At 46.7% G+C, this 17017-nt stretch overlaps 1 protein-coding gene across 15 annotated transcripts in view; it reads right to left on the bottom strand.

Moving 5' to 3' along the window:
* VAMP1 (vesicle associated membrane protein 1) overlaps positions 1-17017 on the bottom strand; it is a 127751-nt gene that overhangs the window by 68299 nt on the left and 42435 nt on the right. Inside the window, exon 5 of one of the 15 annotated variants that reach the window (XM_073311105.1) lies at positions 4224-4514. The exons of the other annotated variants lie outside the window; for them this stretch is intronic. Within the exon in view, the coding sequence (XP_073167206.1) occupies positions 4423-4514 (92 nt within the window). The 3' untranslated portion in view covers positions 4224-4422. Of the gene's footprint in view, positions 1-4223; positions 4515-17017 lie in introns of those variants that run through there. 15 annotated transcript variants of the gene reach the window in all.

A 17017-nucleotide genomic window follows, 5' to 3' on the forward strand; every position in this document is an offset into this window, starting at 1 on the left:
GGATAAGGAGGTTTTAGTACCGTTATATAAGGCACTGGTGAGACCTCACCTGGAATACTGTGTGCAGTTCTGGTCTCCCATGTTTAAGAAGGATGAATTCAAACTGGAACAGGTACAGAGAAGGGCTACTAGGATGATCCGAGGAATGGAAAACTTGTCTTATGAAAGGAGACTCAGGGAGCTTGGCTTGTTTAGCCTAACTAAAAGAAGGTTGAGGGGAGATATGATTGCTCTCTATAAATATATCAGAGGGATAAATACCAGAGAGGGAGAGGAATTATTTAAACTCAGTACCAATGTGGACACAAGAACAAATGGATATAAACTGGCCACTAGGAAATTTAGATTAGAAATTAGACGAAGGTTTCTAACCATCAGAGGAGTGAAGTTTTGGAATAGCCTTCCGAGGGAAGTAGTGGGGGCAAAAGATCTATCTTGCTTTAAGATTAAACTCGATAAGTTTATGGAGGAGATGGTATGATGGGATAACATGGTTTTGGTAATGAAATATTCATGGTAAATAGGCCCAATGGCCTGTGATGGGTTTTTAGATGGGGTAAGATCCAAGTTACCCGGGAAAGAATTTTCTGTAGTATCTGGCTGATGAATCTTGCCCATATGCTCAGGGTTTAGCTGATCGCCATATTTGGGGTCGGGAAGGAATTTTCCTCCAGGGCAGATTGGAAGGCCCTGGAGGTTTTTCGCCTTCCTCTGTAGCATGGGGCACGGGTCACTTGCTGGAGGATTCTCTGCTCCTTGAGGTCTTCAAACTACAATTTGAGGACTTCAATAGCACAGATATAGGTGTGAGGTCTTTTTTAGAAGTGGTGGGTGAAATTCTGTGGCCTGCATTGTGCAGGAGGTCAGACTAGATGATCATAATGGTCCCTTCTGACCTAAATATCTATGAATCTTTTGCGATTCTGGGACTCCATCATGGTCACCTGTGCTGATGAGCTCTGCAGGTGCTGATCACCTGTGCTGATGAGCACCTGCACATCACTGTGATGTGCAGGTGCTCATCAGCACTGTGATGTGCAGTGCATGTGATGTCACATCACATGCACTGTGCTGATGAGCTCTGCAGGTGCTCATCACCTGTGCTGATGAGCACCTGCAGCTTGCCACGCTGGCCAAACAGGAAATGAGATTCAAAAGTTCGCGGTTCTTTTCCTGTCTACCTGGCCAGTGCATCTCAGTTGAGAGTGCTGTCCAGAGCGGTCATAATGGAGCACTCTGGGATAGCTCCCGGAGGCCAATACCATCGAATTGTGTCCACAGTACCCCAAATTCGAGCCGGCAACGTCGATTTAAGCGCTAATCCACTTGTCAGGGGTGGAGTAAGGAAATCGATTTTAAGAGCCCTTTAAGTCGAAATAAAGGGCTTCATTGTGTGGACGGGTGCAGGTTTACATCGATTTAACGCTGCTAAATTCGACCTAAAGTCCTAGTGTAGACCAGGGCTTAGGAAGGAGATTCCACCACCTCCCTAGGTAACACATTCCAGTCTTTCACCACTCCCATTGTATTTCTTCCCCCATTTACTCTGCAGCAGCGCTTCTTTTACAGAAGCTGAAGATCCCTGTAGCACCCAAAAATTCTGTGGGGTTTGCTCATCAAGTGAGTACTACCAGTACAATTGTGACGTGAAAGTGGGGATAGGGACATGTTAAACCTGTGGCATATCAGGGGGGGTGCAGCTGAAAGTGCTGCTCAGCCCAGCCTATTGAGACCAGGGGCACATAAGGGTGACAGCTTGAAGGTGCTGCTTAACCCAGCTCATTGACTACAGGGACACATGAGGGGATCAGCTTGAGAGCACTGATTGATCCGGTCTGCTCAGACTTGCTCTGTTAGCGGTGTGTGTGTACGCGTGTTCATCTAGTCCTAAGGCTGGAGGAACCCAGTCCTGGGGAACCTAGGTCCTGCAGGATAGCTCCATTGGGAGGGGACTTGCAGAAGGAAGGAGTATAGCGCCATATGAACACACAAGTGACATAAGAAGTACATTAATAGAATTACAGAACACCCCCTGTCCCCCCAGAAGAGTAACCCTAATAAATGAGCATACCCCAAAGTAACGGGCACATCTGGTAACAAGACAGCTTCCTGCCTAGTCTAATATGGTTTGGGGGGCAAAAACTGGAAGATGAATGGTCTGGTTAATATGAAATTCAGAAGATACCTTAGGCATAAATTTAGGATGTGAAACTTTTTCCTTGAAAAACATTTTAAAGGGGGGAATCTGCCATTAAAGCCCCCAGTTCTCCAACCCTTCTGGCAGAAGTGATGGCTCCCAAGAAAGCTGTTTTCATGGACAGCTGATGCAGCAATGAACACGTAGCTAATGACTCGAAAGGGTTGTTTCCTAAGGCAATTAAGGAAAGAGTTCAAGTCTCATATTTGAGTAGGTTCTCTAATCTGTGGGAAAAGATTCATCAGTCCTCTGAAGAATCTTGACATTATGGGGTGGGAAAAAAATGAAAAGCCTTCAACAGGTGAATGAAAAGCTGTTATAGCTGCCAAGTGCACCTTGAGAGAACTCATAGTGATGGTGGGAAGGGCTTGAACAAATTCTGGAGGGGTCCTTCTGCTGACTGAATGACTCCAGAACTCCACATGGAACAGACACCTGCTTTTCCAGATTGTGCTTGTTTGGTACCTAAACTGTCCTGAATCTCCCTGGAAGAACTGAAGATGTAATCTAGTGAGCTGGGTTATGAAGATACAAGCTGCCTTATGACATAGCACTCAAAGACAGTTTCTTGCCAAGATTTGAGGATTTATCTGAATCCTTAAAATTAGATTTCTTAGGCTCACAAACCTACTTGTAGGCAGGTAAACCTTGCCTGTCACAGCATCCAGAGAAGTTCCTATGAAATTTGAGTCACCGCAAACTTTTTGAGATTGAGTTGGAGGCCTAAATTGTGAAACAGAGATCTTGTTGCTTGTACTGCCAATAGGACTTCTGGTAAGATAGACCTCTGAATAGCTAATTGTCAAGATAAGAGAAGACAATTATCCCTAGCTGACATAGGTGGGCAACTATGACAGTCATGATCTGTGAGAATATCCTTGGGGCACAGGAGATGCCAAAAGGGAGCACGCAGTACTGGAAGTGATCGTGGTCAACTGTAAAACAAAGCAATCTCTCATAAAGAAGGAAAAATTATGACATAGAAATACACATCCTGAACGGCGAGAGCCACAAACAAATCTCCAGAACCTAGGGAGGGAATTATAGCTGCAAGGGTCATCAGCCTGAATATCTGCTGTTTCGCATAGTTGCTTAGATATCTGAGATCTAATATTAGTCTCCATCCTCCGTTCTTTTTGGGGACCAGAAATTACTTGGGATAGAAACCCTTTCCCTTTTGCTGCACTGGAACTGGTTCTATGCCCCCTAAAAGCAGAAGAGAGGCAACTTCCTGTCTCAGCAACTGATCATGAGATGGGTCCCTGAAAAGAGATGAGAAAGTGGGTAAGAGGCAGGGATGGAAGTGAAATGAATGGAATACATGGATGTTATGACCTCCAAAACCCATTTGGCAGAGCCTATTCTCTCCCATGCCCGTTGGAAATGGGAAAGACAGTATCCAAAGGGAGGTTGGAGGGATAGTGCATCAGTAGATTCCTGTGGAGCAGATGGTTCAGCCCTCAACAAAGCTATCAGGACTGGCATTTAGACCAATGATTTTCAAACATTTTTTCTGGTGACCCAGTTGAAGAAAATTGTTGATGCCCGTGACCCAACGGAGCTGGGGATGAAGGGTTTGGGGTGTGGGAGGGCTCAGGGCTGGGATAGAGGGTTAGGGTGTGGGAGGGGGTCAGGGCTCTGGGTTGGGGGTTCAGGCTCTGGGGTGGGGTCAGAGATGATGGGTTTGGGGTGCAGGAAGGGGCTCTGGGTTTGGGGGGCTCAGGGCTGGGGCAGAGGTTTGGGGTGCGGGTTTGGGGCGCGGGCTTACCTCCGGCGGCTCCCAGTCAGTAGAGGTGCTAAGGCAGGCTTCCTGCCTATCCTGGCACCGCAGATCACACTGCTCCCCGGAAGCAGCAGCAGCAGGTCTGACTTCTCGGCTGAGGTGCACAATGAGCTCCACACAGATCTCACCCGCAGGTACCACCACCCCCCAGCTCCCATTGGCTGGTTCCTGGCAAATGGGTGTGCGGAGCCGGTGCTCGGGGCGGAGACAGCACACGGACAGGAGTGCTGGCTCCGCTTAGGAGTCAGACCTGCTGCTGGCCACTTCCAGGGTGCAGTGTGGTGTCGGAACAGGTAGGGACTAGCCTGCCTTAGCCGGGCAGCACCGCCAATGGGACTTTGAACAGCCTGGTTGACGATGCTGACCAGAGCTGCTGCGACCCAGTGCCTTACATTCCACAACCCAGTACTGGGTCGCAACCCACAGTTTGAAAACCACTGATTTAGATGATGTGGATGGCTGGGATGAAGTATCTGTGACAATTGTTGACTTCTTTATTAGTATTTTGGTCTCCTGTCCAGTGGTTCAGGCAGCCTATGGAAATTCAAGAAATGGAACAAGTGAGATTTCTGAGCTGTTTGAGACCTGCTAAATTTTCTTTTATTCACAGGGGTATAAATCCCGAGGGAGCTAAGCGTAGCCCTCGAATCCTTCAAAGTGTGAAGCGACTCATCATTTGACTAAGGTACAACTTGTGACATCAAAAGAGAAGTCCTCAACAGCACTCTGCACTTCCCTTGGGAAGCTGGACAGCTGGAGCCAAGATGCTCATCACATCATGATCATAGTGGAAATGGACCAGACTGTAGTATTGGCTGCATCTAAGGAGCCCTGTAATGATGTTCTCACTAAGAATTGCCCTTAAATTGTCTGCAGTGTTCCTCTGGCAAATGCTCAGTAAAGGTGCTGAATTTATTGTAATTCAGATAGTCATACTTTGACCTGACCGCTTGGTGGTTTGCTATTCTGAATTGCAACATTGCAGAGAAGTAACTCTTGAGACTGAAGAGGTCGAGTCGCTTCTGGTCCTTGCTGAAAGGGATAAGTTTTGTACTGTGCTGTCTACCACACTCTGGCTGCTTCTACAACCAGAGAATTGGGTGACAGGTGTGAAAATAAAAATTCCAAATCCTTGGCCAGAGTATAATATTTTTGTCAGCATGTTTTCAAGCAGGAGATGCCCTAGCTCAGGGATGGGCAAACTTTTTGGCCTGAGGGCCACATTGGGGTGTGAAACAGTATGGAGGGCCGGGTAGGGAAGGCTGTGCCCCCCAAACAGCCTGGCCTCTGCCCCCTATCCACCCCCTCCCACTTCCCACCCCCTGACTTCCCCCCTCAGAGCCCCCGACCTATCCAACCTGCCCTGCTCCCTGTCCCCTGGCTGCCCCCCCGGCCCCTATCCACCCCACCAACAGGCCCCCCAGGACTCCCAAGCCCTATCCAACCCCCCTGCGTTCCCTGACCCCCCCCCCCGAACCTCCACCCCGTCCAACTGCTCCCTGTCCCCTGACTGCCCTCCGGGACCCCCTACCCAACCCCCCCACCGCCCCATGCGCGCACCTCCACCACCCCCTTACCATGCCACTCAGAGTGGCAGGAGCTCGCAGCCCCGCTGCCTGCGCGGTGGTGTGACTCCGGGGGAGGGGGGACAGAGGGGGAGGAGCCCGGGCTAGCCTCCCCAGCCAGGAGCTCAGGGGCCGAGCAGGATGGTCCCGCGGGCCATAGTTTGCCCACCTCTCCCCTAGCTAGACTCTGCCAAATGGTCTTAGCAGGCTCTAGTAAAGCCTCATTTACAGGAATGGCCACCCATGCAGAACCTGAAGTATGTAAAATGTCGAGGAGTCCTGGGCCTTTTCTAAAAGGATTTGAACTTTATCAGCAATGCGCGTCATCAGCTCCTGGAATTGTCTAAAGTCATCTGCCATGAAAGGCAGTGGAGGCATTTACAGCCTCACCCAGTGATGACAAAGAAATATTTGTGTGAAGTGAGCCTTTGCCTCATATTCCTCAAAGCTCTCCGCTACCAGCTGTGGCTGGGGAGGTGGGAATGAGGGTTTGTGATAATGGGTCTTCCTATATTCTCTGTAGGAATGGCTTACCACCTTCAGGAACTGTTGGCTGGTGCAAGGCCCAGGGGTCCCAATAAGGCCACTGGGGGGAAGGGGGGGCAGACAGCCCAGATGGCAAAGGAGGAGGCATCTGCTGTTGGTCATCCCAGATAGCTGGGGGACAAATTTATCTGTCTTCCATTACCTGAGAATATGTAGAAGAACGGTGTCCTGCAGAATAGACAGGAGACCCCTGAATCACAATACTATAAGAAGACTCATTGTCAACATATTCTGCGGGGAAAGATAAGTGTTCACCCTGGATGGCTGCCGTCTGGGTCGAAGGAGGTCTCAGTGAAAAACTCAGAGTCAGTGACCCAGAAGATTTTGGTATGGAAAGCTGTCCAGTACCAGTAAGTAATGGAGATTCTGGCTGATCCAACACAACAAGAACCTTTGAATATCGAAACACCAACGGTACTGCCATGTAAATGGGAGCTGGCTGCAATCCTGTGGAGAGCTGTGTCGGTACCGAGGAACGGACCTATCCAGAATGTGCCAGTGCAGCAGACGCTAAATGCTTTGAGTAAGTACATCCAGACTGACTCGGATGGTACCAGTGTAGTGATCCGGGGCACCAATATAGGTACAGAGGTTACTGATTAATCTGATGCTGCCGACCTTTTTGAAGAGGAATTTCTGCTCATATTGACATGAGTGCTTGAAGCAGAAGGGCTCTTCAGTACCGAGTCTTATTTAGAAGAAGTTTGGCTCTTAGAGGAAACCTGAGACATTTTCTCGGTACCGGACTGACTCAGAACCTTGATAGTATTCCCTTTGGGACCTGAGGTCTCCAGAACCTTCTTCGCAGTCAGTGACAAAGACTTCTTGGAAGGAGATCTAACACTCCTGCTTCTTTTATTGGTACACGCAGACTTAATGCGCGGGGCTCTTGGTACCATGGGTATGGCTATAGGTGCTGCATCTCCCAAGGCTTTCAGTGACTGTGACCTGAAGGTGGACAGGGTACCAGCCATTCCATCCTTCAAGGGTCTCAGTGACCAGGATCCTGATGCAGGCAGGGCACTAAATGTGCTCACAGCCCAGTGTACAAGGGGCTTCTTGGAGCCTGGTTTGGAAGCCTGTTGTAGGGCTTGATCACTCATGAACAGTTTGAACTTTATTTCCCTGTTTTTACAAAATCTGCTCTTGAATGAGGAGCAGGTCTTACACTTGGTCAGTACATGGGTGTCTCCCAAACACTGCAAACACTGAGAATGTCCGTCAGGAAATGGCTCCTGGTAGGAAAGACAATGCTTAAAGCCTGGGGATCCCAGCATACCCTAGATAATAAAGTCCAGAACAATCCCTCAGAGGGGAAGGAACAAACAAACAAATCCACTAAACTAATTACAACTAAGATAATCTAAACTACAACTAGATAAAAGTGAAGCAGGCAGGTTGTGTAGGCCAAAGGTGATTGAGAAGGAACTGAGGACAGCTTACCCATGCAGCCCTATATACCTCAATAAGGGATACAAGGATGTGTATGGCACGTGTAGGGGGCTGCTACTGAAAATCTCCCATCAAGGGCACATGGGCACTTGAAGTGGAGTACCCATGGGGATGCTACTCAAAGAAGAACCTATAGTTATTTATATTAAATAATAGAAGGGGAAATACAATATTTGAAATAAGATCTTACCACTTCTTATCCTCTTAACACTGGGATAGGGGAGAGTCCTTTTCACATGGCTGGTCCAGGAATCTGTCACACTTAGGAGGCTGCGCTTTCTTGTTAAGTTCAGTGACAGTCAGCTCTCCAGTTGCACATGGTGAACTCAGTTTTATATACAGTACCTAATTTCAGGTCTCATTGTAAGGGGCCAGCCTCTGATTTCTACTGGACACGTGCCAAGTGATTGTTCAGATTTCAGCTCTGTTTGTCTGCTGCTTCCATTGGTATCCAGCAGGTGGTGTACAGCAAATATCTTCAGTTCTTTTTCTTATCAGAGGCTTTTTTCATGAGTCATTTCAAGGACTGTATTTCATTATTAGTCCCTAATATCAGTTGGGATCACTGGTTTCAAGTAATTTTTCTTCATATTTCAAAGTTACACCCTGGTTTATATCTTTCAACATTCCTTCTTCCTTGTACCAGGAAATACCTGTTACTTCTGGAGTGCAACAATTGTTTGTTATGTAACCAATAAAATCTCTTATGGTCTTCTAAATTTGGAGGAGTACTTGTGGCACCTTAGAGACTAACCAATTTGGTTAGTCTCTAAGGTGCCACAAGTACTCCTTTTCTTTTTGCAAATACAGACTAACACGGCTGTTACTCTGAAACCTGTAAATTTGGAGGACGTACTCCATACATTCACTGATTGTACATAAGCATTTCCCATTATGGGCCTTCCAACAGAACAAGCGGTATTCACATACAGAAGGATGTAGATCTGACTCACAAGGCAAACAAATATGCAGCTTCCAATTTGGGATGAAAGACAGATTATCCACGGTATTTTTGATTTACAAGGAAAACAATATATATCTTACAATTTGGGGTGAAAACATGTGGTTTAGATTTCTTGGTGTAACAGGTAGTTTGCCCAGTTTGACCTTCAAACTTACTTTTCTAATTCGCTTAACTTGCAGCTTCCTCACCCATCTCTTGATCCACTCACAAGGAACACTATGCAATGTTTGCATAGCAAAGCTGTATGTCACCTTTCCTTGGTAACTTGTAGTTCTTTTTAGCTAGACTGGGAGGGAAAAAGAGAGTCTATCTATATGCAAATTATGAGAGATTCTTGTGTACGTGATGTGATTAACAATACTCTCATTTAGCCATTTTAGTTTCTATTACTGGAGAGAGCAACTCCTAACCTTGGCTGATCTCTGGGTCCTTAGACAAAATGTCTCACATGATGTGACCCATTTTCTTATTGTCTTGACTTCCTGAGTGGATCCTATTTTGGCACAAACAGCAGTGGATATGTTTCAGAGTAGCAGCCGTGTTAGTCTGTATTCGCAAAAAGAAAAGGAGGACTTGCAGCACGTTAGAGACTAACAAATTTATTTGAGCATAAGCTTTCGTGAGCTACAGCTCACTTCATCGGATGCATTCAGTGGAAAATACAGTGGGGAGATTTATATACATTGAGAACATGAAACAATGGGTGTTACCATACACACTGTAACCGGAATGATCACTTAAGGTGAGCTATTACCAGCAGGAGAGCGGAGCGGGGCGGGGCGGAAACCTTTTGTAGTGATAATCAAGGTGGGCCATTTCCAGCAGTTGACAAGCATGTCTGAAGAACAGGAGGGGTGGAGGGGTGGAATAAACATGGGAAAATAGTTTTACTTTGTGTAATGACCCATCCACTCCCAGTCTCTATTCACGCCTAAGTTAATGGTGTCCAGTTTGCAAATTAATTCCAATTCAGCAATCTCTCGTTGGAATCTGTTTTTGAAGTTTTTTTGTTGAAGAATTGCAACTTTTAGGTTTGTAATCGAGTGACCGAAGAGATTGAAGTGTTCTCCAACTGGTTTTTGAATGTTATAATTCTTGACGTCTGATTTGTGTCCATTTATTCTTTTATGTAGACTGTCCAGTCTGACCAATGGCAGAGGGGCATTGCTGGCACATGATGGCATATATCACATTGGTAGATGTGCAGGTGAACGAGCCTCTGATAGGGTGGCTGATGTGATTAGGCCCTATGATGGTGTTCCCTGAATAGATATGTGGACAGAGTTGGCAACGGGCTTTGTTGCAAGGATAGGTTCCTGGGTTAGTGGTTCTGTTGTGTGGTGTGTGGTTGCTGGTGAGTATTTGCTTCAGGTTGGGGGGCTGTCTGTAAGCAAGGACTGGCCTGTCTCCCTTCAGGATCGGTTGAAGATCCTTGATGATGCGTTGGAGAGGTTTTAGTTGGGGGCTGAAGGTGATGGCTAGTGGCGTTCTGTTATTTTCTTTGTTGGGCCTGTCCTGTAGTAGGTAACTTCTGGGTACTCTTCTGGCTCTGTCAGTCCGTTTCTTCACTTCAGCAGGTGGGTACTGTAGTTGTAAGAATGCTTGATAGAGATCTTGTAGGTGTTTGTCTCTGTTTGAAGGGTTGGAGCAAATACAGTTGTATCGTAGAGCTTGGCTGTAGACAATGGATCATGTGGTGTGGTGTGGATGAAAGCTGGAGGCATGTAGGTAGGAATAGTGGTCAGTAGGTTTCCGGTGGATATATTTTTCCAATTTTTGAGGGCCAGAAAGAATCAGTAGTTATTAATTATTCAAGCCATAACTGTTGTATATGTCCCTTACAGGCTTACACAATATTGACAGAAGCATTCTTCTGTCAGCGTAGCTGTGTTTACACTGCGGGTTTTGTTGGCATCTCTATGTCAGTCAGTGAGGTCACAACTCTGACCAACATAGCTATGCCAATATAAGTTGTAAGTGTAGATCAAGCCTAGGTGCCTTCAAGCACTTCAGAACCCTGTCAGCAAACAAACAGTCTGGGGATCTCCACAGCTAGGAGCATTCCAGTCCCTGGTTAATAGTTGAATTTCATGAAGCAACCCCGCTCATCAAGGCAGTGAATAGCTACATAGTGTCTTTCTCCACTCGGTGATCTACTGAATCAGTCTGTCACCTTTATTCACAGACAGGGTGATCCTCTCACTATCATATTGTTCCTTTTCACTTCCCAAGTGGTTTCACTGTTTATAGTTTGTCTTTGATGGTTTTCCATTGACTTTTCTGGATTGGTGTAAAGGCAGACAATTGAGAATTACATTACATAAGCAGGGGACAGGGTGACAACTCCCTTCTGCGTGATGGGCCATCACCAAGACATATTACTGCAGAGGTGCTGGAACAATTTGTATAGTGGGGGTGCTGAGAGTCATTGAACCGAACTGTAAACCCTGTATATAATGGAAACTACTTCAAGTCAGGGGGTGCTGCAGCACCCCCACACCCCTAGTTCCAGCTCCTATGTATTATTGCCTGGTGACTCACTTTCCCTCCAAGACCATAAGGGCATAATTTTCAAAATAGTGGCATTACCCCTTAAATATCACCCGTACACACATCTCACAACGATTATGAGTATTGATAAGTTACAAGCTTTCAGCAGAGGCCTCACATGCTACCCTTCATAGTTAAATACCATGAAAGTGGTATGTTAGGTGTCATGGGTTTATCAGGTCTGAGACAGGAGTTGCTTGTAAAGAACAGTGAACCCCAGGGAGCCAGTTGGCACCAATAGGCCACTGTGTCACAGGCTGTTTCTTCAAGCTTAGGATGGTATGCTGGGTTGCAGAGTGTGTTTGAAGGAGAGTGAGATCAGTGTGCAGGAAGTTTTGACTGTGGGCTTCTCTCCATTGCACAATTCACTTGAATGGGACCTCCTGAGTGTGGACACAATACAAAATCATTTTCAAGTCCAGGGTGCTGTTACTCATGTGAGGGGCTAGGACTTCTGGGGACACATCCCATGCTTGATAAGAACATAAGAATGACCATTCGGGATCAGAGCAATAGTCCATCTAGCCCAGATCCTGTTTTCTGACAGTGACCGGTGCCAGATCCTTCAAAGGAGTACACAGAACAGGGAAATGTATCAAGTGCCCTCCTCCCCCTGTTGTTCAGTCCCAGCTTCTAGCTAGGGTTAGCCCTTCTGGGGGCACAACCCATACATGGTCCTGACAACATAGTTCTTGGCCTCACACCAGAGATCCATCAAAACCCAGGTGTCAACCTCTGGCCAGCTGGCATCATGCTGGGAAAATGACCTTCTGGAGGCCTTTTCTTCTGGGCATAGTGCTATACCAAAATAGGAGTATATGACAAGGTGGCCCAAACCTGGGGCAAGCCACAACAAGACAAGTGCACCTGCCTCAGTTTCCCCTCAATCCAGCCATAAAGAGCACAGTATTTCTCACCATCTGATAAAAAGTCCCACCTCTGGGCATAATTTATTTATGTACATGTACAATAGTCTGTAGAACCCTCATGGTAAAATTATCCTCCCAGTTCCCACAGTAAAACATACAACTACAGCAATTCTCCAGTCCCCTGTCCAGGGACATCATTCCCAGGTCATCCAGCCACGAGTCCACCAGCACTCTGTTCCCAGTTCCTTTCTGCCCTTGTTCCAGGACCTCAATCTCCAGGCCATCCAACTGGGAGTGACCAGTCTCATGACTTAGGCTACTATTTAATCATGGGTATGTTTAGTAAAAGTCATGGACAGGTCAAAGGCAAGAAACAAAAAATCACGGCCTGTGACCCGTCCATGACTTATACTATAAATACCCCTGCTTGAATCTTAGGTGAGGGACTGTCAGGGATTGTCTAGATAATACTTAGTCCTGCCATGAGTGCAGGGGACTGAACTAGATGACCTCTCGAGGTCCTTTCCTAGTCCTATGAGTGTATGACTGCGGGGAGTGGGGTGGGGTGGGGGGTTAGGGGAGCCCACAGCACCAGCAGCCGGAGGAGTGAGGGAGCCCCAGGGGACCAGTGGCTGCTCCAGTCACCGCTGTAGGGGAGCCACTGTGCCGGCCACCCCTGGGTCAACTGCTCAGGTGATCCCCAGGGCCAGCTGCCCAGGGTTGCCTGAGCATCGGCCGGTATGGCTGGCCCCGGGGCTGGGGCAGCTCCAGCAGCAGCTGGTGTGACTGGCTGCGGGGCCACCTGAGCAGCAGGCTGCAGAGCCGCTCCAGCAGTGGCTGTTGTGGCTGTCCCCAGGGACGCCTGAGCAGCCAGCTGCTTGGGGGGCACTGGAGTCAGCCACACTGGCAGCTGCAGAAGTCAAGGACGTTGCAGGAAGTCTTGGAATTCGTGACTTCTGCAACCTCCAAGACAAACATGTAGCCCTACTCATGACTCCTCTATGAAACACACATTCCAACAAGTCAGCCCCTTTCAGCCTCCCAGCATTTGCTCTTCAGCTCAGGAAGATCAGCAAGCTAGCTCCTCTACTGGTCTTTTAGCCCTGAGCCCTTTTCCACTTCACTCAGTCTCCTCCCCTCTAGGGCCCAGATGCTCTCTTTCAACTCAAGCCCAATCTGGCAGCAACTGATGAATCACAGGTGCACTGGACACCTCCCTCCCTCTTAAAGGGGCCAGTCACCCTGCAACAGAGTGCTATTGCAGTCTGTAACCCACGTAGGAATGTGGAGTCAAATACTAAACTGTGTTATGTGAATTAATAGGTAACTTTGGCTAGTATGTAGACAGCAAGAAAATGTGGCCCAGGGGGAAATGTGGGAAGGCACTGGAAGACTAAGAGCACTCCAGTGGTGTTAGCCGACATCCACATTGCAGAGTGGTCATGTTAACTGCTTGAGTTTTAGCAACACCTGAGCTTTAGCCTACCCAGCCCTGACATTTCAAGTGAAAAGCACCATCACCCTTAAGTGAGATGGTTGCACGTGTAGATGAGACTCGGGTTAGGGACAACACTGGAGTGAGAACTCAAGTTATCTTTGCAGTGAAGACAAGACCTTCATGTCCAGAGACTGGAAAATGGCTGGGTAAACTTCAATCAAGGCAGAACTTGATTAAATAAACATCCTTCCAGAAAGGAAGCTTAATTTCTGGATGCAAGGAACTGGATGTCTCAGTGCATTGGTTATGAGCTACTGAAACGTTCACCAGCTGGTCATCAGTTTGAATCCAGTCCAGCAAAACTGGAATTAAGTGTTCCCATTACAATAGAGTGCCAAATCTACTTTGGTTCAGGTTGAGAAGCCCTTTCTGTTTAAAGAGCAACTTCTCTAAGTGCTGTACAAGCTGCATGCTTAGAATATTTTGAAATTTGTTGTGCTTTATGGGGCAAGGGGTCAGGTTAGTGTTCCAAATTTGGAGTCATTTGAGCACGGGGTTCCTAAGATACAGCTTCCTGAAAAAAACCTTAGCATTTTACAAAATCAACAGTGTTACTTTTTTGCACATCCCTGGGGCTCAAACCTTGACTCAAACCTCCCCCAACTGATCTCAGTCACTCAACATTTAGTTCAGCTAGTGCATGGCACCCACTGCCCCTTTGAGGAAACAATATTAAAAATGTTATTAAAGAAAACATGCAGCTCTCTAGAATGGAATGTGCCTAACAGGTAGGTGACAAAGCCCAGTGGTTAGCACACTCACCTGTTATGTGGGAGACCCAGGCTCAATTCCCTCCTCTGCCTAAGGATGGAGAAAGATTTGAGCAAGTGTCTCATACTTCTCAAGAGCGTGTTCTAACCACTGAGCTACAGGACACTCTGAGATGGAGAGGTCTCAAGCTCTCCTGTTGAAGCTGTTCTACAGTATATAAGTACTTTAAAAGTCATTGGGACAATGAGAATGACTCTATAGTCCAGTGGTTATGGCACCCACCTGGGAGGTGAAAGACTATGGTGCAGTGCCCCTGATCCCATGACTCTAGTTATTTATCCAACCTGCTTAATTCAAGCTTTGTGTATTGCTCTGTTGTTACTGTGATTTTTTAGGTGCCATCATACTGAATGATGCAGTGCCTAAATCCCTTTGTGGATCTGGATCTGAGTGTCAGTGTATTTATGCTCACAATGCTCCTGTGAGGTAGGGAAGTATTTATTACCCCCGTCCCCCGAACTGGGACATGGGGTCAGATCCACAAGGGTATTTAGGCTCCTAACTTCCATTGAAATCAATAGAAATTAAGTGCCTACATACATTTCTGGATATAACCCTCTTGGAGAGACTAGGGGACTTGGCCAAGGTCACACAGGAGATCAGTTATGGAGCAGGAAATTGAACCTAGATCTCTTAAGTCCTAACCACTGGATCACCCTTCCTCTCATGTCCTCATCCCCCAATTTCTCTTTTTAAAAAGATCCTTACTAACTTTATGCTAGTCTCTACACTGTTCCTGCATCCACTCCTGAGCGCCTCAACCAACAGAGCCCAGTTGATTTCTGCCTCTCCATCCATGACTGAGGAGGGAGAACCAGGCTGTGCTGGACCAGCAGAAAGAAAGGAGACAAGGAAATGATGCAGAGACAGTGAAGGGACCTATGTGCAGCCAGTGAATTCTGTAGCGAGCATAATCATTGCCAATGATCCAGAGGTAGAACTGGGCTCTGGTACACAGGGGTGCTGAGAAATATTTCTTTTTAAACCAAGGAAAATAAATTCCCCAAAACTTCAACAACACAGAGATAAGTGGTGCCTCATGCCCTTCCAGAACATGGATAGTGGCTAAACCTAAGCCTCTGAAAACCAGGAAATAAAGAATTATGGTAATGTAAACAAACTGCTGAAAACTAAGAAACACAGTGTTAAGGTAAATGCCAACACAACCTTAACTCTGCCCTTTCTGAGCACTGCCCCAAAATGCCCACAAAACACATACTAGCACTCTGACCTTGCAGAAGTGCAGAACACTCAGGGCACATGACCACTGTATGACAGAATATATGATTTTTCTCTGCTAAGGTAAAAATTTTATTTACTGTGCAGGAGCTACCTAAACCTGCTGTACTCTCAAACTCTGAGCCCACTCCATAGAAATAACCCCCTACTTGCTAAATTTTACAACCCCTTCACCCTATGGACACAATTCCATCTAATACTCTATTTTCAGTCACATCAATAAGCTCTCTGACACTCCACTCTCATATCCCACCTCACTGCTGACAATCCCCATGGCAAGAAGAACCCCGTGAATGGCTACTGCGACAACCTATACAACACAGTGCTGAAATGAAGCAGTCTGAATCAAGGTACACTTGCACCTCTTTCCTTTGATCACATACCCCTGGGGAGGACTCAGAACCCCCCTCCACGGGAGCAGGAGCCCCCCACAGATATCCTCATAACACTATCATAGCACTGCCAAGCTAATCCAATGAATCCCTCCATTATATACAGCGAGAGCTAACTCAGAGAATGTAGCTGGAGTGCACGCAGAGAATTCCCATTGGCTATTGCCAGCTCCAGAAGGACGGAGTTAAGGTTGCACCAGTGTGTAACACAGGAATACAAAACTGGAAGGGACTTTCTGGGTCATTGTGGGTCCAGTACCTTGCTATCATAGAAGACACTATCTATGTATTTCCTGGTTTTCAGAAGTTTAAGTTTACACTGCCTTAGTTATTTCCTGGTTTTCAAAGGCATCACTGGATAACCTCAACTCTGTAAATGAAGGTTTGAAGCATTTAATCTAAAAGATGTTAGGTTGCCCCACATGAGATGATTTTGGCAGACTCATCATCAAGGCCAAGAACTGCACAGATAATGGAGGCTGAACTATCCCTTTTTCCCTCTAAAGGAAGTCATACCCTGCTGCTTCCCTATAGATTAACAGAGGATTTCATTTACCAGCATTGTCAAGCCAACACCTTTCAGCAGCACTAAGTACACAAAGGCCCAGCCCTTACCGTCATACCTCTTAAGTGTCCTTCATTTCAAGGAAAAAGAATGAGGAGTACTTGTGGCACCTTAAAGACTAACCAATTTATTGAGCATAAGCTTTTGTGGGCTAAAACCCTCTTCATCAGAAGCATGCAGTGGAAAATACAGTAGGAAGATATATGTATATACAGAGAACATGAAAAAATGGGGCTGGCCATACCAGCTCTAACGAGAGTAATCAATTAAGGTAGGCTATTATCAGCAGGAGAAAAAAAAACTTTTGTAGTGAAAATCAGCATGGCCCATTTCAAACAGTTGCCAAGAAGGTGTGAGTAACAGTAGGGAGAAAATTAGCATGGGGAAATAGTTTTTTGTTTGTGTAATGACTCATCCTCTTCACTAACAAGGTCAGCTCCCAGACTGCTGCGCTGGGCATCACAAAATGGGGAAGAGATGGCCAGCCCTCTGTGGAGATAGAGGTGGTTAGGGACTATTTAGAAAAGCTGGACATGCACAAGTCCATGGGGCCGGACGAGTTGCATCCGAGAGTGCTGAAGGAATTGTCGGCTGTGATTGCAGAGCCATTGGCCATTATCTTTGAA

The sequence above is a fragment of the Lepidochelys kempii genome, chromosome 1, assembly GCF_965140265.1.
Source record: "Lepidochelys kempii isolate rLepKem1 chromosome 1, rLepKem1.hap2, whole genome shotgun sequence".
Classification (NCBI taxonomy): domain Eukaryota; kingdom Metazoa; phylum Chordata; order Testudines; family Cheloniidae; genus Lepidochelys; species Lepidochelys kempii.